Genomic DNA, 25,000 nt, shown 5'->3' on the forward strand with positions numbered 1-25,000 from the left:
AGGAAGGAAGTGGGAGGAAAGGACATGATGAGAAGATGGTTGTAATGTGACTAGACCTGGCCTGTTCCTGAGGGGGGCCAGCTTCACCCCACAGCCCTCACCCCCTGGTGGCTGCGTCAGATCTTCCTAGGGCTCTCTGGGTCACTCTCTCCTGGGAGGAGCCCTTGAAAAGCTCCAATCCATATCTCCTCGCTGTGGTAAACTGGGGAGAGGCCGGGAAAATGTCACAAGGACTCCAGGACTCAAAGACCCCATTCAACCTGCAGCAGTGAGCCTTCTGAGGCAGTGGACCTGGTTCCAGTTCTGACTGCTGGTCAGCCCCGCCCTCGGGGCTGCCGGGGGCTTACGGGACAGGCGGCCGTGGTCCGGCTGGCTGCTGCTCTGGGGGCTGGCTCCGGGGTCATCTCTCTGGATCTGCTGCTCTTTGCTGGCCATGATTTCAGGTTTGGGCCGCCGTCCTGGGTAGAAACGGGTTGAGATCAGCATGAGAGGGAGTGTGCATTAGGTCTCTCTTTCCACAGAGTCCTTTCCGCCTGAAGCTCTGCCAGGGGGTCTGATAAGACCATGGAAATAATAGAGGACACTGGAAGTGTCCAGTGATTTCCAGCTCTGCCTGACAGTCATGGGATTGCACGTGGCCCCCGAGTGTGAAAGGGTAAAAGGGATGCCAGAGGCCAGCTGGTGCCTGTCCTGATGCCAGGTGGGACCTCAGCCTAGGCATGCAGACCAGAGGGAGGCAGGAGCTGAAAGGAAGATAAAGTTCAAGGTGAAAAGCTGGGGCAAGGTGAGCAGTACTCCCTTGGAAAACCCCAAGCTGGGGGCAACATCAGACCCTTACCAGTTCGGAAGGTGACCATGGCCGTCTGGCCTTCGCCTGCACAGTTGTAGGCTGCCATCTCCACTTCATACAAGCTCCCAGGGTCGAGTCTGGTGAGGGTCAGGCGGTGCTGGCTGGCTGGAATGCCAGAGATGGTCCAGTCGTCAGAGGAGTTTGTCACCTGCTGGAGAAGATGGCTGGTATAAGGACCGGCATCTTGGCCTGGAGCTACAGGTGGGCTGTAGGTTGCAAGGAAAGCAGAATTGAGCCCAAGAGGACAGAAGAAAGGGAGGGAGAATGGGCCAGGCTGGGGAAGAGGTGGCCCTACAGAAGGCAGACCGTTCCTGCTGGCTCTGGGACATCCATCCTCGCTGGGACAATAAAGTCAGGCTCCCTGATCCCTCATCTAATGATCTCATCAAAGAAAACTCCGTGGGGAGGGTCAAAAGGCCCAGCCGGGCTTCCCTGGTGGCGCAGTGGTTGAGAGTCCGCCTGCCGATGCAGGGGACGCGGGTTCGTGCCCCGGTCCGGGAAGATCCCACATGCCACGGAGCGCTGAGCCCGTGAGCCATGGCCGCTGAGCCTGCGCGTCCGGAGCCTGAACTCCGCAGCAGGAGAGGCCACAACAGTGAGAGGCCCGCGTACCACAAAAAAAAAAAAAAAAAAAAAAAAGGCCCAGCCGACATTGCCGAGAGTTTCTCCAAAGACCTTCTCTCTCTTTCTAAAAACCTCCCTATCGCTTCTCGGCCTTTTGGCTAAGATCAAGTGTAAAAACCTCCCTATTTAACTTTCTTTCTCCTTGATCTATTTAAACCAAACACACACAGTACCTTTAGTTTACATTCTAATGAGATGATGATGAGAATGATAAAAGCAGCAGCATCATAGAAATGGCCACATTTTTTGAGAGCTTACTATGTGCTGGCAAATCAGCGACTAAGCACGTTGTATGCACCATAACACGCTTCCACGACAACAGCCCAAGAGATGGGTGTTAATGTTGTTCCCACCTCACAAATGTGGAGACTAAGGCTTAGAGAGATGAGTGATTTGTCTAAGACCACATTACCAGTGGGCGCAGAAACCCTGACTTGACTCCAGAGATCAAGCTCATAAACGCAACCTACCCTAGAAAGGAAGTCTGGGAGCCAGAAAATCCTGGGTTCAAATCTGGATTGTGTCTCTTACCACACAGGTTACCAGCTGTGTAACCCTGAGCAAATTCCCTAATCTTTCTGATCCCTAAGCTTTTCTTTTCTAAAATGAAGCAAATAAAATCTCTCAGGTTACTCTGAAGTTTAAATCCAATGATTTACGTGACGTGTCGCGCATTGAAGCTGGCACACAGTAGGTTCCCAACAAGTACATGCCGCCCCCCACCTTCCTCCGCTCAGTGAGGATTTCAATCCTCCTTTTTCTGCTCCTGCCCTCAGGCCTTGCTTAGAACTTAAAAACCGTGGATGAACTGTAACCATTAGAGATTAATCTTTAATGGCTTCAAATTCCTGGCTCTTTAAAGGAAAAAAAAAAAAAAGGAGTTCCAGGCTTCTGGAAAGGCCTTGCTGAGAGGTTGCTTCATCTCACCCACCCATCTTTCAGGACACAGACTTCACTGCTAACTGTGCACATCTCCGAGAGCCTGCTGGGGCCTGAAGCTGTGGTTTGCTGAAGGAATTAAACAGCTGGTAGGAAAAGCTCTTATCCCCAAGCAGAATATTCCAAAATAGAACAAAACCTACTATTCAAGGGACAGGGATGGTCTGGGCTCATTCATGTCAGGCTTCCAGGACTTGTTCCAAAGGGAGAAGTTTTTACAAACTGAGAATCCCCAGTGGTGCTGGAAACTCAAACACAGTAGCCCAGGGTCTGCAGATACACCAGGAAATGAAAGCTGGCTTCATGCATGTGAAAAAGTGAAAATGAGTTGAATGACTCCCAGTCTCCAGCAAGAGGGGAGGGGCTGAAAAAACACAACCCAAATGCTGATTTTTGCTTTCAAAATCCTTTCGTGTGTGATGATCTTGAAGACATGTTAGTCCCTCAAGAATGAAACTGCTTTCAAGACATAATTGTGCCTTGGCAATGTCCACCTAACAGCTCCAAGTGCCCCACGGGCCAGAGCCTAACAGAAGCCAGACCCAGCGGGGCACTGTCCTCTCACTTCCCCTGTGCCCCTTTTCTCCTTCTGCCTCCTAGCGCTGGCCTCACTTCCACTGGGCTCAGAAATGAAAATAAGAAATGGAACGGTAATTAGTCACTGTCACGCATACTGAGAGGGTGAATGCGGCCTCAGCCTGGCGTTTCCGGATCACCTCGTGTGGCCTTTGCCAGCCTGCCTCTTGGTGAGGCCGTTTCACGGCCACCTATTGGCCCGAAAAATATTATTCTTGCTCTCATGCTGGTTCTTGCCTCCTGGGGACCACGAGCATTTGGCCTGCCCTGATCTTTGTCTCCAACTCTGCGATTGAGGTGTCCAGTTACACGGGGAAGTGAGGATTAGGACCAGCCCTGCCCCATAACCTGGGCTGAACAACACTGCTTTTTGTTAAAAACTCATCCACCCCCTTTGCTGGCTGCCTATGAAGAGGCCAGCAGGCCGAGGGTTAATTAGAAACTGCCCCCTCTCGACCCCCACCTAGGAGGCGGCTTTGCCTTAGGTGCCTCTGTGGACCTGTCCTGACCGGAGGTCTCCTTGGAGAGTGTGTTAAGAGGAAGACCCGAACGACAGGGCTGTTGGGGTCCAGAGCAGGGGCATAGCTTCTGCACAGGAGGCACCTTTCACTGAGTTTCGCTAGTTTTGTTTCTTTTTGGAGAGGGAGGCAAGTTGATAAATGCTTTTCGTTCCGCATTCCTATATCTTCCGTATTTTCTACCAAGTGCACATGGCACTTTTGTTAGCAACAACTAAAGAAATGCATAATAAAACCTGGCATTTATGATACATTACTACTTATCAAATAAGATTTTTAAAAAACCATTAAGAACAATAATTTTCTACCGTCTAATGGCCTTAGGAAAAAAACAGCATGCACCTGGGATAAACAGAAATGTTTTCAAGGATATTTTCTTAAGGGGAATTTCATGTCCTTCTCCCCCGAGGGGTCACAGCAGGTGAGAGTGCAGCCTTGAACGGGGGTGGCAGCCTGGGGGCTGCATCCTGCCCCGGAGGGCAGAGTGTCTAAGAGGGTGGGCCAGCCCAGCTCTGTCCCCGGATCCCTCCCTGACAGCTCCCAACACATCCACCTGGACAGACTTCCTTCTGCCAAGGAGAAACAGCTGAGGTCTGAACAACACGATGTGCTTTTAGCTCAAAGGCCTGCTTGTCAAACCTGAGCCAGGAGGAATCCTGAGAACTGAGGCCGTATTTTGTAGCCCTCAGAGAAAACACTTGCTCACAGATATTTGTTTTCCTGGCTCTAGAGCTAGCTTGCCACGCCGGGGTTCCTGCAGGTATGCACCAGCAGAGCTTCCTTAGATTCAAAACAAAACAAAACAAAACATCAACAGCAAACGGCAGAGGGGAGGACGGGGGTGGTCATTAGGGAGCCTATGAACTCTCCTCGGGATTAGAAGCTGGTGCGCGAGGCTCAGACCTGGAAGCACACCCACGGCTTCTTCCCGGGCCTCTTAGGGCCCCAGATGCCCATCTCACAGCCAGCTTCCCGGGAGGTGGTGGGAAAGCACGCCGGAGGGATCAGAAGGTCAAGATCAGCAGTGGAGACGACTCATCCAGGCTTCAGGAGCTCAAGGGGAGATGGCCAGCGGGCAGAGGCCCCTGCCCAGCCTCAGCGAGAGGTAGGCATAATGCCAGACACCATACCTTGCGGTGTTTCACCACATAGTAGAGGATCGGTGCCCAGCCGCTGCCCTCGTGCCGAAGCCGCCACACCAGCTCGTACGAGTCAGTCTTGGAGGTGCGGGGCGAGCTGAGGATGACAGGTGCCTCGGCGGGGGCCGCCTGCCCCTGCTCTCCCAGGCACGGCAAGGGCGCTGGCTGCGCCGACGCCGGCGGCCTCAGGGGCCCTGGGTGGCCCTTCGGCATCTGGGCAGGGCTTCCGGGTCCAGGTGGGGGCACAGGAGGTGTGGCAGTGGCCGGCTTAGCATCCCGCCATGGCCTCAGGGTGGTGCCTGGAGGACAGAGCAGGAAGGAGAAGGTAAGGAAGAGCCCTTAGTCCCCTGGCCACCTGCTGAGCTGTTGTCTCCACGGAGAAAACAGGGAGAAGTCAGAGGGAAGGGCTGCCAGGGCCGGAAGAGCCCCTGGCTCAGGATGTGAGGTGACCATCAGCCCACTGGACACACAGCCGGGCTCCGTGGAGGTAGAGGGCTGTGCCCCAGCCTGGCCAGGAGGGAAAGGCAGCCGGATGCCCCTGCCTGGGCTTCTCGCCGCCGGCTTGTTTTCCTGTGTCTGCACCAGGTGCGTCTGAGTGAACCATCTCAATTTGCTCCTGAGATGCAGGAGCCTGCGTCCTCTTTCTCACATCTGTGCGGGTGTGGGAACGTGTCCCCTCCACTGTGGGATCCACACCATGGGACAGTGTGGGCCTCTCCCTGCTCCACTGCAGGCACCTGGAGGTGTGAACAGTGAATGTAAATACGTCTGAGACTCTCAGAGGCAGGAGGGGCCGCTCCTCCTTCAGGAAGCGTCCACAGACTCCGCCAACGCTAGTTTCTGCTACCTTACCTCCTGCGCAGGAGGTTGGCTCCTGATAAACATGAGTCAGCATTACTCCTTGCTGTATTTTTCTCCAGTTGATTCTTTGGTAAGTTTTATTTCCTCCCTAGGAAAGTTCCTGAGGGTAGGGTCTCTGCATCCCCCTCATTGCCTAGCCCAGTGCTGAGCAAAGAGCAACTGCTCAATCCACGTAGATGTCAACTGAAAGGAATCAAACTAAGAAAGACAGAGGTGCTTTTCTTTGTGCTAGACCAGTGGCTGTCCAACTGGGTTCCATGGAACTCTAGGAAGCCACAGGTTCTGCAAACTAATTTAAAAGGTTTTTTTTTTTAAAAAAAAAAAATACAGTATTTAAATGGGTCATCTGCACTACTGAAAATCTGCACTTTTGACTTATTAGGAAGTCAATGTAAATTTAAACTTACAACTAACAGCCACTTTTCTTTATTTTATATACTGGGGTTTTAAGCTGGATTCCATTTGAGAAAAGGGTTCTATAAATGTTCAGCTGGAAGCTCAGACCCTTGGGCTGCACTCACCCGGCCTGGCGGTCCTCAGCTGGACCACAGCGTGGGCACTCCCGACTTCATTCTCGGCCATGCACTGGTAGACGCCTTCATCCTCGGGCCCTACACTGACCACCCGCAGGGCCCTACGGGACAGTCGGAGGCGCTGGCTGGAGGTGAGGGGCACGGCGTTCCTTAGCCACAGCACAGAGGGCGGGGGGTTCCCTCGCACCTCACAGGTGAGCTTGGCGCTCTGGCCCCAAGGGATGACCAGCTGGGACAGCTCCATGGTGACCTCGGGGGGTTCTGCCAGGAAACCAGAGCAGAGGTAAGAAAGGCTGAGCCGTTCCGTTCAGGCCCAGACAGAGGGGACTGCTGTTGGGCAAGGAAGGCTCCCTCCTTCCCCATGACGTTGGTAGAGGAGAGAAAAGGTCCCATGTCTCCTCCATCAAAGTCTTGACAGGGAAGGGCTACCGGGCCCCTACACCCTGGCCCCTGGGATCCAAGGCCTCCTACTCTCTCAGTTCTCCTCCATCACTCACTTGGCACGTGACCTCTCACAAGGCACGTGACCCTGTCTGAGCTTCAGCTTATGAGCTTCTAGAGAGGCCGTGCAGCTAAGAGAAGGCCGAGGTGAAGAAGGACCACAGAAGACGCTCACCGAACACCTGGACGTTGTAGAGGATGACCGCGGCCCCGGGATCCCCAACCCCGTTGTCAGCCATGCAGCGGTAGGTCCCGGAGTCCTCCTCACTGGTGGTGTCGATGAGGAGGTTGCTCAGCAGGAAACGTGTCTTGTTGTAGCTGGCGACGCTGGACCCATCCTTGGCCCAGGTGACCCTCGGGGGTGGGATCCCACCGGCCACACACTCCAGGATGAGACTCTGGCCTTTGGTGACAACGATGGTCTGGGCCTCTGGCGGGTAGATGATGCGGGCAGCCTCAGCAGTGGAGCCTGGAGGGGCAAGGAGAGGAAGGACAGCGTGTAGGACCAGGACTGGGTGCAGAGGATCCCCTCCGCCCTGCCTCAGGTGGCCCAGCCCCAGGGGGCAGCCTGGAGACTGTGGATTTGGAATCAAACAGCTCTTCAGGGGCTTCTGACCTACGTCAGTAGGGCAAGATACTAATTCCCTTGGGCTCTGGTTTCCTTAGGGGAACCAAGGTCCTCCTGCAGAGAGCTGCCATGAGGAAGAAATGAGACAGCAGTGGGGCAGTAGCATCAACACAACACATGCCGGATGCCCCTCCGGCCCCAGCCCCCCTCCATCAATGAGACCCTCCCCTTACGGCGCACGCGCAGCCTGTCACTGGTGCCCGAGGTTTTCACTTCCTGGGTCACTGGGTTGTAGGCAGCGCACTTGTACATCCCCTCGTCCTCCTGGCTGGCGTTCACAATCTGGAGGTTCCCCGATGGCATGATCAGGTAGTTATCTGAAGAGAGGACAGGGACGAATTTGGGCCCAGAATACTGCACTCAGCAGCTCCCGCAAAGGTTAGGGGCAGGTAGGGCACAAGTCAGAAGTCGTATACCTGAATTCCAACAAGCCCAAACTGCAAATGCTATTCTCCCCATAAAACCTCACACCTAGTGGGGCGGAAGTATCAGGAGTGACACTAACCAACCAGCTAACAAACTGGCTGGCTGACACCCCACCGCCATCCCAAGTTCATACATAGGTCTGTGGAAGAGCATTTTATAACTTTTAAGGGAGCTTGGGTGCCATGGAAAGGAGGCAGGATTGGGGATCTGCCAGACCTGGACTCAAGCTCCGGATCTGCTGCATACTAACTGTGTGATCTTGGGCAAGTTAATTAACCTCTCAGATCCTGTTTCCTCATTTGTAAAGCAGCATGATGTGTGCTGCCTCAGAGCCATTTGTAAGGACTGAGAGGCCCGTGCTGCATACGTGGGAGATGAGCTGATCATTCCTGCAAGCCACCAGGAAGGAGGGAATTGACTTTAGAATTTCCCATCAGTCTCTGTCATGGTCACAGCTCTGAGCCATCTCACTGTCGAATTTCTGCAGCCAGGGAGGGATATTCTAACCCCCAAGCCCCACCCTCTCCATGAATACCACTGAAGCCCTTCCCCCTGCATCACTGGCCTGCTAGGCTCTGTCTGCTTCTGGACCAGGGGTGCCATGGGGGTGGGGTCCCAGGGCTGAGTTCAGCTTCTTTCCACAGGAGACAGATTCACAGCGACTCACAGTACACCTGGTGACTGGGTTGGTGTTTAGCTTCCTGGCAGGCAAAGCACTGGTCATCAGCTTTGAGCTTCCTGGTGGCCTGCCCTTGGCAATCTGGATGTCCCTGCAGTCTAGGCTCATTGAGTCTGGTACCTGCCTGTCACTGGGCCGCCCCAGGTGTGAGCTGCTTAGGCAAATGCCAGATGGAAAGGAAAAAGCCCTTGACTCTTGCGGGATGGGCAGGCCTTCTCTAGGGTCTACTGCCAGGCTTCTGCTAGGGACAGTAGACATTCATACTCTTCTCAGTCTCCGGTTATTTCTGAGTGGCAGGATTAGGCTTTATTACCCTTAAAAAAAAAAGATTTTTGTATTTTCTATAGTAAACATATACTCCCCTTTCATAACCAGAAGGTTAACAAAGATATTTTAAAATCTCTAGGACATTTAAAAAGGTACACATTGTGAAGTGTCGGGTCCAGCCATAGGGTCTACTTGGCCTTGAGTGCAGGTCAGTTGTGGAAAGAAGCTGACTTGGCCTTGAGAGAGAGCTTCTCTCCCCGCTGGCACTCTGTGGACGGAAGCTTGGTCGCCGCTGGACCAGCTGTCACGTCCACTTAGCAGGAAGCCGTGACTGTTGAGACGGTTGCGTTACCAGGAAGATGGGGAGAGGAAATATTTCAAGTTCCACTAAAGACTGCTCTGCTGTGCGGGGAAGAGCCCGGTCTCCCACCAGGGAACCCCACAGCTCCAGGAACGTCTGGTACGTCAGGCAGCCCTCCAGTGTGTGCCTGGTGGTGGGGAGCTTGCACAGGGAGAGTCTCAGGCCTCATCCAATGGCAGCAGCTCAGCAGCATCTGCCAGGGCCTCAAAGGATGAAGAGATTCCTCGCGACAGGTTCAGGGGACCTCCACAACGGAGGCCGCCAATCCCTTCAGGATCCCGCAGGGCTAAATATCAGGGCAGAAGACAGCTGTTGAGCATGGGGAGGGGGCTGCCGGCGTGGGGACGGGGGTTTGGGAAGCGCTGCAGAGACGGCCAGCTTCCCTCCTGGCCCCGGCCGCTGGGCTCCTGCTTGTTTACTCACCTCTGGAGGCCTCCAACCACTCGTGTTTGACGCTGTATCGGACCTGGGCTTTTGGGTGGCTCTCAGGAAGGTGACAGGCGATGACCGCAGTGTTCCCCTCATCCACTTCAATCACGTGCTGCACGTCTAACTTGAAGTCCTGGAGATCTGTGGAGAGAAGGGAAGGGGCCGGTTGGGCCTCGATGGAGGAGAGAGGCAGACAGTGCAACGTTTCAGGGTGGGCTTGTGCCTCCGTGTCTTTAGTCACAATCAACAGCTGCAAGAAGCTCACACGCTGGGGGTGCTCCGAGTCCTTCCTCCAACCTTTTGGTGTCTAGAGCAGTTTACAGGAGGGAATGTGTAGCCCGCGTCACTGCATGGGGAGCTCAGCTGGGTGTATATAAGCTGAGGGGGCGGGGTGTAGAGAATTCCATGAAGTGGTGCCTGTGACGCAGACCAGCCTCTTTTGTTACACTGACATGGGGGGCAAGTTGGCTAGGCCCGTCGGCCCCACTGAGCCTGGCTGGAAATGGGTCATAGTCAAGGCACAGATGTCCCGGCACAGCTCACGGAGACTGAAAGGAACAACGACAGAGAATGCTTTTGTCTGTTTTCCAGTTCAGTCAAGAATCGCCTCCTCCTCAGACATCCACAGCGAAAAGTGAAAGGCCCGAGATTCTGCTCAATTGCTAACCGTGGTTACAACCAGAAGGCTGATTCCTGCTACCCAGGAGCTATGCAGTCCTCCCCAGTATCCTCGGGGATTGGTTCCAGGTGCCCCAGGGGATACTAAAATCGGCGGATGCTCGAGTCCCTTATATAAAATTGTGCTGGACGACGATTACAGTCGGCCTGCCGTATCCTCAGATTTTCCACTTGCAGATTCAGAGAGCCGACGACACGTCACGTCATGGCTAATTCTTTCTCAGGGCTAAGGATGGGGATCTGTGGATGCCTGAAGGATTGTCTAAGGCAAAGAGGGATGTCCCCAGTGTGGCTTAATGGCAGTGGAATGCGGGCGAGCCGAGGGTCCTGAAACCAGGCTGCGGTCTCTCCTGACTTAGCTCAGTGGCAGGAAGACTGGGATTTAAACCGGAGAGGATGGAGATCCATCTGGAACAAAAGCAGGATGTTTCCTAAACAATCCAACGGTCCAAACAACAAAACTCTCTTTGAGCCAAATCACTGCTGTTGCTGAACAAAATGGGCCACTTGTGCAACAAAAACCGCATCTCAAATTTGGTTTTCAGGATTGTGGCTGAATTTAATTTAAGAGAGGAAATAAAACTAATAGAGAATAAGATAAGAGAGATGAAAATATTTACCCAGACACTCTCTCCATAATGGTACTTAGAAAGCCCTGGAGGCACCATCTCTGAGTGCTGACCACACCACATTCTGATCGGCTCCTGAGAACTGATACCATCGCAGTGTAACTGCAGTTCACGGGCAAGACTCCACCTGCCTGTGTGGTTGGTTCCCAGACAAGGCAAAAGGAGCGGTGGGAATCAGGTTTCTCACAGAGACGTGAGCTAATTACCGAAAACAAACTCCTGTCACCAGAGGAGAGCTCAGTGATCAAGGCACTCAGTGAGGTCAAGAGGTTTCCCATTTGATGGAACTTTCAAGAAGTTCTTAGTCAAGCCAAGCCAGAGCAGGGCAGGAAAGCCCTTTTATTTCTATGAAAGGATCACTGTCCCCTTGATTCCAATATTCAATTGTGAACTTTTTAGGGGCAGGGACCAAGTCTTCTTCATGTATGTGTCCTCTGAACCTAACCAGTGCCTGGCACAAGCAGATGCTCAGTGAATGCTGAATGACCAATGAGTGACTATCTTGGAGCTGGGCCACTCAAGTCAGGTACAAGATGCCCACGTATGTTGCCTGTGAACTCAAATTTCATAGTTGAGTTGGGTCTATAGTATGAGCTCAGGGGCTTAGCACAACAAATTTTCTATGAACCTTTTATCCAAGTGTGGCCAACCTTTATCTAAGTTTGGATATTCTGAAAATAGAATGTTTCTTGAGTGATTAATTACTTCCAGGGTCACAGGAAAGAGGTAAAATAGGTGTAGTAAATGTGGAATAAGAAATACATGCTGTTGGTCAGGACAAGGTGGCAGAGTAGAAGACCTTGAGCTCACCTCCTCCCACAAGCACACCAAAATCACAACTAACTGCTGAACAGCCATCAGTAGACAAGACTGGAACCTACCAAAAAAACATATTCTACCTCCAGAGACAAAGAAGGAACCACAACAAGACGGTAGTAGGGGCACACTTGAGATATAATCAAATCCCATACCCCCGGGTGGTCAACCCACAAACTGGAGAGTAATTATATCACAGAAGTTCTCCCACGGGAACAAGAGAGAGTTCTGAGCCCCATGTCAGGCTCCCCAGCTTGGGGGGGTCTGGCATCGAGAGGAGGAGACCCCAGAACATTTGGCTTTGAAGGTCAGTGGGGCTTGATCGCAGGAGCTCCACAGCACTGGGGGAAACAGTGATCCGATCTTAGAGGACACACACAAGGTCTTGTGTGCACTGGGACCCAGGGCAAAAGCGGTGACTTCACAGGAGCCTTGGCCAGACCTACCTGCTGGTCTTGGAGGGTCTCCTGGGGAGGCAGGGGCTGGCTGTGGCTCTTTCTCGGGACATAAAAGCTGGCGGCGAACGTATCGGGATTACTCATCTGAAGGCTGACATCTTGCTTGGGTCATTAGCACCAAGACCTGACCCCACCCAACAGCCTGCAGGCTCCAGTGCTGGCACACCTCTGCCAAACAACCAACGGGGCAGGAACACAGTCCCACCCATCAGCAGACAGGCTGCTTAAAGACTTCCTGAGCACACAGCCACCTCTAAACACGCTCCTTGACACAGCCCTGCCCACCAAATGGCCAAGACCCAATTCCACCCACCAGTGGGCAGGTACTGGCACCTCCCACCAGGAAGCCTGCACAAGCCTCTAGACCAGGCTCACCCACCGTGGGAGCAGGCACCAGAAGCAAGAAAAACAGTCACATAGCCTGCGGAACTGAGTCCAAAAACACAGGTCTGGACCTACCCTGGGACCAGCTGGTCCCTGGCCACCAGGTGACGAGAGGGGAGTGTACTGCTGGGATACATAGGACGTCCCCTACTGAGGGTCACTTTTCCAAGGCTGAGAAACATAACTAACCTTCCACATACATAAAAATACAAATAGAAGTTTAGACAAAATGACACGACAGAGGAATATGTTCCAGATAACGGAACAAGATAAAACCCCAGAAGAACAACTGAGTGACGTGGAGATAGGCAATCTACCAGAGAAAAAGTTCTGAGTAATGATCGTAAAGATGATCCAAGAACTTGGGAAAAGAATGGATGCATAGAGCAAGAAGTTACGAGACGTTTTTAACTAAGAATTAGAAAATATAAAGAACAACCAATCAGTTGAAGAATAACTGAAATGAAAAATACACTAGAAGAAGTACATGCTGTTGACCGAGTAGTGTGGCAAAAACAATGACAGAATGCCTGATTCATCTCTATGGCCCCATTTTGCTTTCCAGGCTGAACCAGTGGTTCCTGGGGGTCAAGGTGAGCTCTCTCATGGATTCCTTCCTTTGGGTGGGTGCAGGGCCTTCTGGGCTTTTAAAGAATTATCTCATCATTATTTAATTTTGTGTTGGTGATATCCAACCCAAACTAAATTGCAAATTCCTAGCGGGCAACCTATTAATTTTGCACTCCATGCCCCCGCCCCAAGCCCCACTGCACCGTCTTCAGGATGCACCATGCTCATTTAGTCCTTGTTGAGTGACTAGTTTGGAAGGCTGTGCCCAAGGCCAGCTTCGTGGGCATGCACACTGTGCAGCTGTGCCGGGCCCTGCGCTTGGAAGACTTTCACTTTGCACCGAGCCCCACAAAATATGTAGCCCAGTCTTGGCTGAGCCTCTCAGCCAAGAGAGCGGATGTGTTTTCTCCCAGAGAGAAGGAAGGTATGGACTGTGGGAAGGGTGGACTGCCTGTGCTCGGTGTGTTCTAGCTGGATGTTGCTATCTGCTTTCCCAAGCAAGTCACTTCAGCAATGTGAAGGCCTTAACCCTCCTCAGCACAGGGTGTGCCCTACCTGCCAAGTCAGGAGGCTCCCCACAAAGTGAGCTGTGAGCGATCGTGAGCTCAGGGGCACCTGGAAAATTCCTCAGTCACTGAGAAGCACTCTCATGCACGCTCTAATAAATCTAAAAACTACTCCACCAAGAGTTTCTGAGTTTTTGTTTCACCCTCCTCCTTTACCTCATTCTAAGAAAATCTGCCTCAAGCAAGAATGTACTTAAGCCTAACAGATCATTTTGCAAGAAAGATGTCAGCAACTGAAAGGAATCTGGGATCAGAACGCCATCTCCAGCTTAGCCCTTGGCTTCTGCCCCATCGTAATTGAGGTCTTATCCGTGCATGCAGCACGCTGTCCTCCATGTACCCAACCTCACTGCCCCAACACTAGATAACACTATGCACTCCCCCTTAAGCCCCTCTTGGTGCCTTCTGCACGCTCTGACAATCCACTGCTGCCTTGGAGACGGCAGGCTGTGTGTGCAATGGCGGGGGCACTGGTCAGCCATGCGGCAGACGGCCCCTCTGTTCTGATGCCAACATATGCACGACAGCCCATCCGGGCAGGACCCAGGACACCCCAGCTGGGCTTCCAGCTCCCCACAAGGGCCGACTGGGAGGCGAGTCTCCTGGCTTCAAAACAAATAAGCAGCAGTTGGGTCCTTGGCCCTGTCTCCCCAAAGCTTAAGCTTTAGCTGTTGCTTCACTAGACAAATGCTCCCAATTTGGCTGCTGGAGCAAAAGTTGAGTTTCACTAAAAAGGGATCAAAGGCAGAGTAATGAAGTGATGGACGATCTGAAAATCAGAGCACCCCCTTTTCTAGCAGTTTTGGGCAGGAAGGAGGCCAGGCAGGGGCAGAGGCTTTGTGATCAATAACAGCCTAATCAGCCACCAGATGAGAGGCAGATGCAGGGGGATCTAGTTGGCTGCATATGAAGGAAAGCAGCCTGTTCTCAGGCCCCTTTGTCTGCAAAGCCAGTTTCCTGGCGAGTCCCTGGGCTGCTCAGCGTGCCTCGCTGGGAATAAGGGGCAGGCCCTTCAGTTACAAATGGGGTTAGCAGGCCTCAGGCCTCGCTGCAGGATGATGGATCAGGTTTCCTGGGGGAAATGGTTTGACAAGACACCTGCCCTTGCCTGTTGGCTGGCGTGTTTGAGAAATTCATTAGAGGAATGTTTTTGCAGCTTTAATCCTCTTACCTTCCCTTAGACCCTTCTTCTGCATCCCCTCTTTGTGTATTCTTCCACCTATTTTATTAACTTGTCGGCACTAATCAAAGGCCAGTAGGCTCATTCCTCTGTTTCTCAGCTCTCAGCAGGTCAGAAGCCCTGGTCTTTGAGGCCATCTCTGGGTTTATGGACCTTCTTTATTAGTCACAGAACTTTGTGCTTTCTGAGAAAGCCCATAACATCTCAGGCTCCATATGGAACCCTGCCCAGTTCCTTGCCTTCTAAGCACTCAATTTCTTAACGGAACATATATCTTCTGATATATCACTTCCGTAGGAGCCTTGGATACACAGATTACAGGGATCTGTTCAGACACAAATCATGCAATATGCTCTGAGTTTCCTCTTCACATTTACGGGGTACATCAGGCTCCTACCTTTTTGGCTGTGGGGAAAAAAGAAGGAAAATAAAAACTTTCAGAGGCATGTCGGGGTGTGGCTGCCGTCACCAGGATCATATGCGAAACTACAAATCGACAAGTGTCACCTTGGGCCCCTTTTGAATTTCTTTCTCTTCACCTTCTAGCCTGGATCCTTCCTTTATGAATAAAAGGCTCAGTAGATCTATGAATTAAATGACGATATTTAGTGTATGTTTGTTCATTCTCATAACACAAAATTGTCAAATCTTAATTGTAGGCTCATCCTCCAATTTTTATAGACTCTACCTGTCCCGTTACGTGGTACACTGTGCCTCAGCAAAATGCCCCCAGTGTAATCAATAAACCTAACTTTTACTTTCAAGGAGTTTCCTTATTTGATCGTCTTCTCCCCGAGTCCTCCCTTAAGCTGAAAATTAAAGTTCGCTTCTGTTTAACAAAGAAGTCAGGTAAGACGGTGCCTTCAGGTGGAGGCTGCCTGGATTTACCAACATCCCCATCTCCCTGAGCACTGCTGAGCGATTGAAAACATTCCGGCTTTCAACGCATCCAGGCATTTCTCGTACCTAGTCAGTCCCATCCTACCCTCCTGCCTGTTCTCAGGGAGCACAGGACAAGCCTGCACGCATCTGCCGAGGCTTGGATGGGATCCACCAGATCGTGGGGCGACTGAATTGGGCTCACTTGGCAACGCTGCTGGGTGGCTCAGCAGCCTCGTGGCCGTCGGCAAGTTTCTAGGCTGACAGATCATTCTACCCCCCAACTCTCCTGGCCGCCAGGCCTCAACTTGCCCCTGTGCTGGCTTGCTGCGTCTATGGCCAGTGTTACAAAGCGTAGAAAGAGCTTGCCTAATGGAGTACCCCAGTGACATGCTGACCCTGCGGCCCACCCCTGCATGTTTTGAAAGGCAGCATAGGTGCAAAGGAAGTAGAACCAAGAGCCTGGGGCTCACCGCTCTACAGATGGACTTGGAGGTGCTGTCTGAGCGTGTGAAGGGTCCTAGGCCTTGCCTCCCTGTGTGGGCTCTTGCAATGCAGGGGCTCTCCAGTGTCCTGAACTGCTTCACGGATGGGCAGAGAATCAGCACGACTTGATCTCCAAGTCACCTGAGGAGCCATGGCCTGGCACGACCCCAAGGTCAAGCCTCTGAAAGGAAGTGCGCTACAAGTGGAAAACCATGGTGATGGACTGCAGAAGCGGAGTGGAGGCTGGATCCTGACAGTGTTCCTGTTAGAGGTGGGACTGCCTGGATCCTGGTGGGTGGACGGGGTTTACTGTGGGATGGGCAGGCCCCTCAGACGCCACACATTCTGGGTAGTGACTAAGCCTATTACTAGTCCATAGCCCTGGCACACAGACCACTGAAGTCAAACCCAGCTGCAGCCCACAAGGCTGGGCAAAATCTGCATATTCTGCAGTCCGCATCTGGCACAATACCATCCCTCCAGACACCATTGATTCATTCACTCAGCCAGCCAGAAGCTGCAGAGATACCAAGAAGATAAAGACATGGTTCCTAACCACAGGAGCTTTACTCTAATAGAAAAGACAGTTAAAACAACACACAAGGCTTCCCTGGTGGCGCAGTGGTTGAGAGTCCGCCTGCCGATGCAGGGGACAGGGGGTCCGTGCCCCGGTCTGGGAGGATCCCACATGCCGCGGAGCGGCTGGGCCCGTGAGCCATGGCTGCTGAGCCTGCGTGTCCGGAGCCTGTGCTCCGTGGCGGGAGAGGCCACAACAGTGAGAGGCTCACGTACCGCAAAAAAAAAACCCACCAAAACACACACAAGGCAGGGTACAACAATTCGCAAGAGTGGTGTCCCCAGCCGTAGTCCCTGCCAGCTTCACCAGCATCCCAACCTAAGTTAGGTTACCTCGATCTCCAGAGCAACTTAGAAAGGGGGTTGGTGGAGTGAGTAACCATCCCTTTGCAGGCTGGAAGAGTGGACAAACACATTTGCTCTCTTCAGGATTTTTTTCTGCCTGTCCAATTGCATAATTTTGGCTCCAAAGCTCTCTCCTGACAGCCATGGAAACGTGACATGAAATTTCTCACACACACTTTCTGATGAAAGCAAGGCATGCTCTCTCTTATTTAAATAAAAACAGTTTCTACGGGGGAGAAAAAAACCTTGGCAGATGCCAAACATATTAGTTGTTAAATCTTGTGTTTCTTTCTTTTCTTTTGAGTTAAGGTGGGGTGTGCACCTAGATTGGAGCAGTGGGAGAAAGCTGAGGATGGGGAAGAGATGAAAGAGCCAGAGGGAGGAGAGCAGAAGATCAGAGTCAAGACCGGAGGTGGGCAGGACAGGAGAGAGGGCGTAAAAGGAGGGGTGCGAGAGGAAGGAGGAGGAAAATAAAAAGAACCTAGTTTGCAATGTCATTAAATGATTTGCAGTAAACTGGTCTAATGCTTCAGGAATTTCTTGGCTTGAACCAATTAGAAAAAAATATTTTTTCTTTCAAAAGACATATGAGAATGAGAAATGTTATTAGTCCTTGAAAACAAATCAAGGATGGGAGCCGTTTCTCCACTGAGTCTGGCAGCCAGATGAACAGAGAAGATGTCTGTAGACCATCCCATTTATTTGACTCCAGTGCTGCTGTGAAGTAGGCCTGGCTAGCAGAACTGGGGAGTTTCTTTTGGACTAGACGAAGGAATAAAATGGTTTGAAAACATACACTGGGGAAAGAGAGAAGAAGGAAAAAAAAGATTTACTTGCCAGCAACCCACATCACACATATTTCTCTGATCAACCAAATATAAACTAGAAACTTAGCAATGGGAAAATTAATGTGAATCCCGGTGGTCTGGACTCATCAGAGCCAGAGCTGGTTCCTGGCATGGCCTTTGGCAGGCTGGTGGCCTGTACAGGAAGAGAGAGAGAAGACGGAGGCGTTCAGAGGAACAATGGACGTGAACCCTTCAGCGTGGCCTTTACAGACAGAATTCTAGGTGGGAGAGGCAGGGGCACAGTCCGAAGGCCGTGGGACCCACAGTGGTTCCCACTTCCCCTCCACACACCTGGGAACTAAGTAGTCCTAAAAGCAGTAATGACTACCCATGTCGTCTGCCCATCCTCTCTGACAGTGTCCCGTGAGGTGTCTGGTAGGACGTGGAGCCACTTCCACTGGCGTCTCCCTTCAAATGTTCCAGAGTTTCCTCTAAAAATCCTTCATGCTTCTGACGTCCATCTATTTTTCTAAACCCTTCCTGAATCTATGTGTATCTTCAGCCTGTTTATATCCCAAGATGTTGCTTCATCCTTTCTTGTTTACTTCCTCAAAATTTTTACTATGTCATAATCTGGTGAAGAAATCTTTGTTCACCTTCTGCATGCCCTTTCTGATCTTCTAGACTTCAAACACATCTTATCTGGGAGTCTGCCTCTCCCTAGACATTCACTGAAGGCCTAGCCTGTGCCAGGCCCTTTGTGCAGCAGTGTGGTGGTCACAGAGGTTAAGGGCAAAGAGACGGTGGCAGGAGAGGCCTAGAGAAGTAAACTCGGGATGGTAGGGAGCCGGGAAGAGGGGACCCCACTCCAGACTTGGGGGGTCGAGGGGGTCAAGAAAAGATTCTTAGAGGAGAAGATACTTGAATCTTGAAAACTGAGAAGGAATTTATTAACCCAAGGCAGGTGGGAACTTTCTGGGGAAGAGAACGGAAAGGAGGTTGTTACAGGTGGACGGAGCGCCATTCCAAAAACCAGTGCAAGACTAGCTGAGGAAATGGCAGGGTTGCTGGGTCTAGAGTGGGAGGTAGGACTGAGAGGGAGGCTTAAGTGTCACACTGCAGCCTGAATCTTACTCTGTGATGCCTTTTCAATGTTTTTAAGTAGAAAAGGAGCGCAGTCACCAAAAATTAAGCACAATTTTCCCTAAAGTAAAAAACATGCTGTTTCTGCCTCAGCAAGTTTTTTTTTTTCCTTTTGCTTACTTTTTTTTCCCTCAGTATTAAGTGATAGTCCTTTATTTAGATTTGAACATTTTGTCCCATTTGCAGGACAGACTCGCTGTTCTATAGCTCCTGGCACTATTACCAGATTCCAAAAATGGTTTAAAGTCTAAAAAACAAGATCAGGGTAGAAATCCCTAAACTCTTCTCCACACACAAAAAAAGGAGAGCCAAGGAACTCATTTGCTCTCTTGATTCTTTTTCATTTTAAAGGAACTATCTTGCATCATGTTCTTTAAAGGTTGCAGTGATTTCAAGCAAGCTAATCAATCCTCCCCCTTGTCTCCCTGTGCAAAAGCCTTCTTAAAGTCTGTTCTGGCTCACTGAATCTATAGTTGTACCTGCTTAACACACTGTGTGGTCCTTCCCTTTTCTCTTAGCTTAGAAAATGAACCTAGGATTTTATTTAAGCATACGGGTTTGTGTGCAGAGAACAGACTGAGGAGAGGAGTGGGGTAGGTTAAGAGTTCTAAGCACGTCCTTGGGAGGAGATGCACCATGGAATTGAGTCCTCTTTTGGTAAATATTGACGGTTGCTAAATAGAAAATTGGAACCCTGGCTGTTTGGGGCAGTTGCTGCCATGATGTCCTGAGCTAACTCCACACATTTGTCTGGGCACCTGTGCCAGGCCTACTGGGATTAGCATTGCCAAAGCCATTTGAAGATTTCACCAGAATACCAGGGGAAATTCTTGTGAGGTGTGAATTTCTGCCTGTTTCCAGTAGAAAACAGAAAGGGTTAATATGACTTTGGCCTAAAGCTGTAAAGTATTCCTTAGTCATCTCCTATTTAGGTACTCAAGTTGCTTAGTACCTTTTAGGTTTAAACTGTCTTTCAATAATTTTCTTGTCCAACTGGCAAAGTAAAATACACAACACTTACGGCATAAAGCAGTTGGATTTCAAGCTCAAGTTAGTTCTCCTTTTCCAACTATACCACCATGTGGAGCTGTCTCTCTGCCTCTCCCAGCAAAGGCAGATTCACACTCTGCCTGGCGGGTTATCTTCAGACCCAGCTTTCACTGCAGACTCCTTTCCCCTCCTAGGGAAATACAGCCACTGGGTGATGGTTTCTCTCTTGCTACCTCATCCTAATTTCAGAATCTGACTGAACTCAATATGGAATTATCTGCACCGTCCAAGAAACTGCACTCAGCTTAGGTCTAAGTACACGATGTAGAGAGCTGAACTTCGTTGTTGAAGGTCTGAGAAAGGGATGTGAGGACTCAAAAAATTAGAGATAAAGGCTGTCCTGCACACATTCTTCAGGGCTCAACCCTGAGTCTTCCTCAATCCCCTGAAACTGAAATGAATCACTGTTCACCTGAGCTCCCATTAAAATCTGTTTATATCTCTATTAGGCAACTCATGGGTCTGAATGACTTGCTTTATGGCTAATATGTAAATGCAGTCCACCTTCCCCATCAGACTAAGGGATCCTCAACAGGAGGGACTAGGTCTTACTGTGCTGTTGGAAATTCTAAACACTCCCCCAATTCACAGGACACCAATCTCCAAAACACCCAGATACTGAACTCAGGAGTATGGTTGGTTTGCTGGTTCCCTAGTGGGACTCATGAATCGCCAGCCTGCTGGCCAGCCCTATGGATTTTGGACTTACCAGCCTCCACAATCATGTGAGCCAATTCTTTAAAATAAATCTCTCTCCCTTTCTTTTTTTATGGCTCACGGGCCCAGCCGCTCTGCGGCATGTGGGATCCTCCCAGACCGGGGCGCGAACCCGGTTCCCCTGCATCGGCAGGCGGACGCGCAACCACTGCGCCACCAGGGAAGCCCCTCCCTTTCTTTTTTCCTTTCTCTCCTCCTCCTTCTCTCTCTCTCTCTCCCCATATGTGTGTATATGTGTATATAATTATATATATGTTCTCCATAAAACTACATGTGTGTATATATAGAAGTGTATATATATGTGTATATATAATATGTATGTGCTCCATAAAATTATGTGTTTATATAATTGTGTGTGTGTATATACATATATGCATTTTATATATATATGTAGAGAGAGAAAGGGGGAGGGAGAGAGATTGGTTCTTCTTCGCTGGAGAACCCTGACTAAAAAACAAGGATAAAGGAAGCTAGAAATATTTTTTTAAAATGTCGACAGCAATCCTTAATGGCCTGTTCTAATTCAGGGTCTCAGTACAGAAGACCTGAAGGAAGTGTCTGATGGGAATCAGAGCTGGGGAGCTGAGTAAGAAGAGTCATGGCTTCTGTTTGTGGAACTCACAAGGCCAAGGGCCAGGGTCGGCCCATCCTGCCACCGCAAACCAGCACTGTCTCCTTGGAACAATAAGCAGCAGTGAACCAACACAAGCAAAAATGGGCAGCTCTGTGGGCTACACTGACAACATATACGCAGTGACACTACGGGCTGCTCTCAAAGGTGGAGGGGAGGTGGGAACCCAGGTTGGAGAACATGTGTGTAGGGGAAGCTAAGAAATTCACAGGAAATGGGTTTGTTCTCTCTTCCTGATAAGCCAGTCCTCTCTCTTGGCTCTGGCTGTGACGGAAGCTTTGCCACTCCTGGGCTCTGTCGTCCTAGGGCTGCTCCCAGGATGGAGTTAGGCAGCACAGGGTTGGGCACAGGCCTCAGAGCCTTCTGCAAGAGGACACTCCACAGATATGTGCTGACCAAATGGGTGAGTGAATAAAGTCTGGAATTCATAAAATGCCTCAAAATATTACTATCATATACTCTCATTTGATTCTCTAAAAAACAAAACAAAACCATAAGATGGATGATGTAACCATTACTGTGCTCATTTCACAGCTGTGGCAATCTGAGAAATCAAGTGACTTGCCCAAAGCCACATTAACTCTTAAGTGGCAGAGTTAAAACTTAAAAAAAAAAAAAAAAAAAAAGAGCCTCGGTTTAAGTTTCTTGTTTTTTCTATTATACCAGTTTGGCTCTTCATTTCACTCATGGGTTAAATTATGGTAACAAAGGGCCCCTGTCCCCTTCTGACCTTTCCTCAAAGGCACAGAGTCATGGACACAGCTGCCTAAGGGGAACTCCTTCCTTTCCTGTCAGCTGTCTTGCCTCTGATCTCTGATGCCAGAGAAGGATAATTCAGGAGTACGTGACTGGTCCTAGGGCTTAAAGACCTCACGGAGGGGTTACAGATCGGCTGTCAATTAAACCAGCACCAGCATAAGACTTCACATTAGCCTGAGGACTAAAATCCCCGGATATAGAATTACTACCCAGTTACCGCCTATTTTATTTCCAACTATGACTAGGACCTAGGGATTATAGGATAACTGGGAGAATTAACTGAAAAGATAGAAAGAAGGTGAAAATGAAGAATTATTAGGAGTTTATCTGAATGGTAGATGACTAGTGGTAAGGGGTCAGGAAACAGCTTTCGCGCTGCATGCCAGCTCTGAACTGATTGTGATTATGTGCTGTGCGGAGAACAATGCTAAGGATGCCTCGGGGTCCAGGAACAAGGAATGCGGTGTCCACGGGCAACATCTGCTGTTGGTTCAGGCGCACAGAGTGGTTGGCACCCGGGTGTAAAGCTTGTGAAAAGAGAGGTAAGAGGAAGAGAGGTAAGAAAGGAGAGCAAAGTCAAAGCATTTCAAAAAGAATTAGACAAGATGGTCTGAAGAGAGGCATTAGCAGCAAGAGAGATTTACCACAAAGAAAGCTTAAGTGAAAAGGGGAAAAAAATCTCCACAGAAGAGAGTGGGAAGGGCACCTCCACAGAGAGTAAGAAAAGCAGTTCTCCACACAGCCAGGACCACCTGGAGGAGAGGGTGGGAGTGCACAGGTGAGACTTCAAGTGGTCCCATTTTACCTGCAGAACACAGGCTGATGTCACCAGGCAGGGGTAAAGTACAAGTGCACCCCCTGGCATCAGAGCAAAAGTGGTCTGGACCAGGGAAGTTCTGCTAGCAGCCTCCTCCACATCCCTGAATCCTCAAGCCAGGTCTTTGAAAGCCCCCATCACTGAAAGCCCCCAGTGATCTCTAGGGGTTCACCAAGATGCAGGAGGTAGCACCCTGCCAGGGAGGCCAAACAGCAAGTGCCCTGCCTGAGGATGAACATGTGAATGCACTGGGGAGAGGCCGGAGGAGAAGGAAGCCTGAAACACGAAGTGTGGGTGTGCGTGCGTGCGTGTGAGTGCCGGCACGCCGCTGCCGGCCTTGCCTCTGAACGCAGAACGTGCCTTCCATAGTCCCTTCTACCGCTCGGCCTCCCTCGCACACCAGCCACCCAGCAAAACACAGCCCCCATTCTGCTCAGGAATGTGCTCTGGGAAACTTAATCTAGCTGCTGAGTCTGGGCCAAATCCCCCATGGCATTAACCCAAGGACAGCACCCCTCTCTCCCGCCTTCCCGCCACCCCGTCACTGCCTCCTCCAAGTTTGGGAGGTTGTAGTTCCAGCCCACCAACTCCCTCTCCGCAGCACACAGACCCTCCAAGCCCGCGCTCCCCATTTCCAGCACTTCTCCATCCATCTTCTGGTCAGGCCCAAACATTTCTCTTCTGATTCATGCCTAAATGACACGCCAATAGCTCTTGGTTTTCAAACAAGACTCGCCTCAGCTTCTGCACAAGCCCCCTCTTCTCTCACTGTGCCTTCTTGGGTTGCAACCAAACCATTCCCTTTGTCCTCACTGCCAACTGCAGATCCCTTTGAGCACCAGAGAAAGAAGGGGCCAGGAATTTTTTTAAAATAAAGGCTATAAATTGTCTCTCCTCACACAGATTCACCTTGAAGTAGAAGGAGGGCTCCAAAATAAATCTTCTACTCTCCAGCTCTCGCGTTCTCCAAACAATGAGAGGTTCAGGCTGGCTCAAGATTGGCCAAGTTAGTGAGTCTCCCAAGTCTTCACAGACGAGGGCTGACCATTTGCAGGTGAGCAAATCTCCTGGAGGAGCGGCGTTGCTAAAGGCACAAAGGTTGCTAAAAGGCACCTCTTATTTGTAATAATGAACAACTGGCAAGGACCCGATTGCCCAACACTAGGAAGAGCGTTCAGGACACTATGGTAGAGCCACTCTGGGATGTTCTAGGGCCATGAGCAACTGTGCTCCTACTCTGGTGGGGATGGGGGACAGGTTAACTAAGAGCACGCCAGAGCGGTGGTTACACGGTATGTACACGCGAAAAACACATTGGGCTGTTCACTTAACATTCGTGCATTTTGTGTACTTTACTGGATGCATTTTATACTCAATAAAAAAGAAAAAGTAAATACGGTCATATGGTCAATGGAAAATGCTTGTCATACGATGTCATATGGCCAATGGAAAATGCTTGTCATACGATGTCAACGGGGAGAGAATAAGGACAGAAACTGTACCTTCAGTAGTGTAAAAATATAGGTAAGGATGAAGACCGGAGGATATACTCCAAAATGATGATGGTGGTTGTACGAGGATGGTGGGGAGACATTATGTTCCATATATTCTAAACTTTCTAGAGAGTCAATTTAATTATAATTTTAAAATATACAAGAGAAGTACGATGGTAAGAAGTGTAGCTCTGGCCTCAGCCCTTCTCGTTATGACGAGATGACCCGTGTCACCCTCCTCCCCCAGCTCTCCCAGCACCCTCCCCCAGCCCACCAGCACACCTGGGGGGAGGGCCCAGCAGGTGGCCCAGGGCCTGCCTGCCTCACTGAACCCGAAAACGAACCCTAAGCCTGCTTCTCCAGAGGCCTGGCACTCAGATTCAGTGAGTGCTGCTGCGGCCACAGAGGCAAAGTGGCTCCAAGATGCAGCCCAGGCTTGGCCTCCCCCACTAGGGAGGTAGCTAGGGACCCACCCTGTCTTCCAGCCTCCTCTGAGAAGAGGGCAGGGCTGCTCAACTGGTTCCCCAGGAAACAGGAATACCGTTGGCAGCCTCATTCTAGTCTCTATTCTCCCACGGGAGTGAAGTCCCTCTAGGGATCTGGAAACCAGAGGGCAGGGCGGGGTCTTTTCTCCCCTGCTTTTCTACTCCCCCATCTCTCACCACTTTCTCCCCAGGACTCACGCCTCACACCTCAGGGACCCCAGCCGATGCTTCAGGAGCATCTTAGAAGCTGGCTGCCTTAGGTGTGACCCGTAACATAAG

General features: G+C 50.7%; 1 protein-coding gene across 1 annotated transcript; it reads right to left on the minus strand.

The window, feature by feature from the left end:
- Positions 1-87: 87 nt before the first annotated feature.
- Positions 88-14,568, minus strand: LOC114485541 (brother of CDO-like). The gene is made up of 8 exons (XM_028487149.2): positions 14,544-14,568; positions 9,266-9,412; positions 7,283-7,426; positions 6,657-6,950; positions 6,029-6,301; positions 4,638-4,945; positions 839-998; positions 88-458 (listed from the first exon to the last, which is right to left on the minus strand). Exons 1-8 carry the CDS (start codon positions 14,566-14,568, stop codon positions 256-258), a joined length of 1,554 nt encoding a protein of 517 aa, XP_028342950.2. The 3' UTR covers positions 88-255.
- Positions 14,569-25,000: the final 10,432 nt, after the last annotated feature.

The sequence above is a fragment of the Physeter macrocephalus genome, unplaced genomic scaffold (genome assembly GCF_002837175.3).
Source record: "Physeter macrocephalus isolate SW-GA unplaced genomic scaffold, ASM283717v5 random_1590, whole genome shotgun sequence".
NCBI classification, from domain to species: Eukaryota; Metazoa; Chordata; class Mammalia; order Artiodactyla; family Physeteridae; genus Physeter; species Physeter macrocephalus.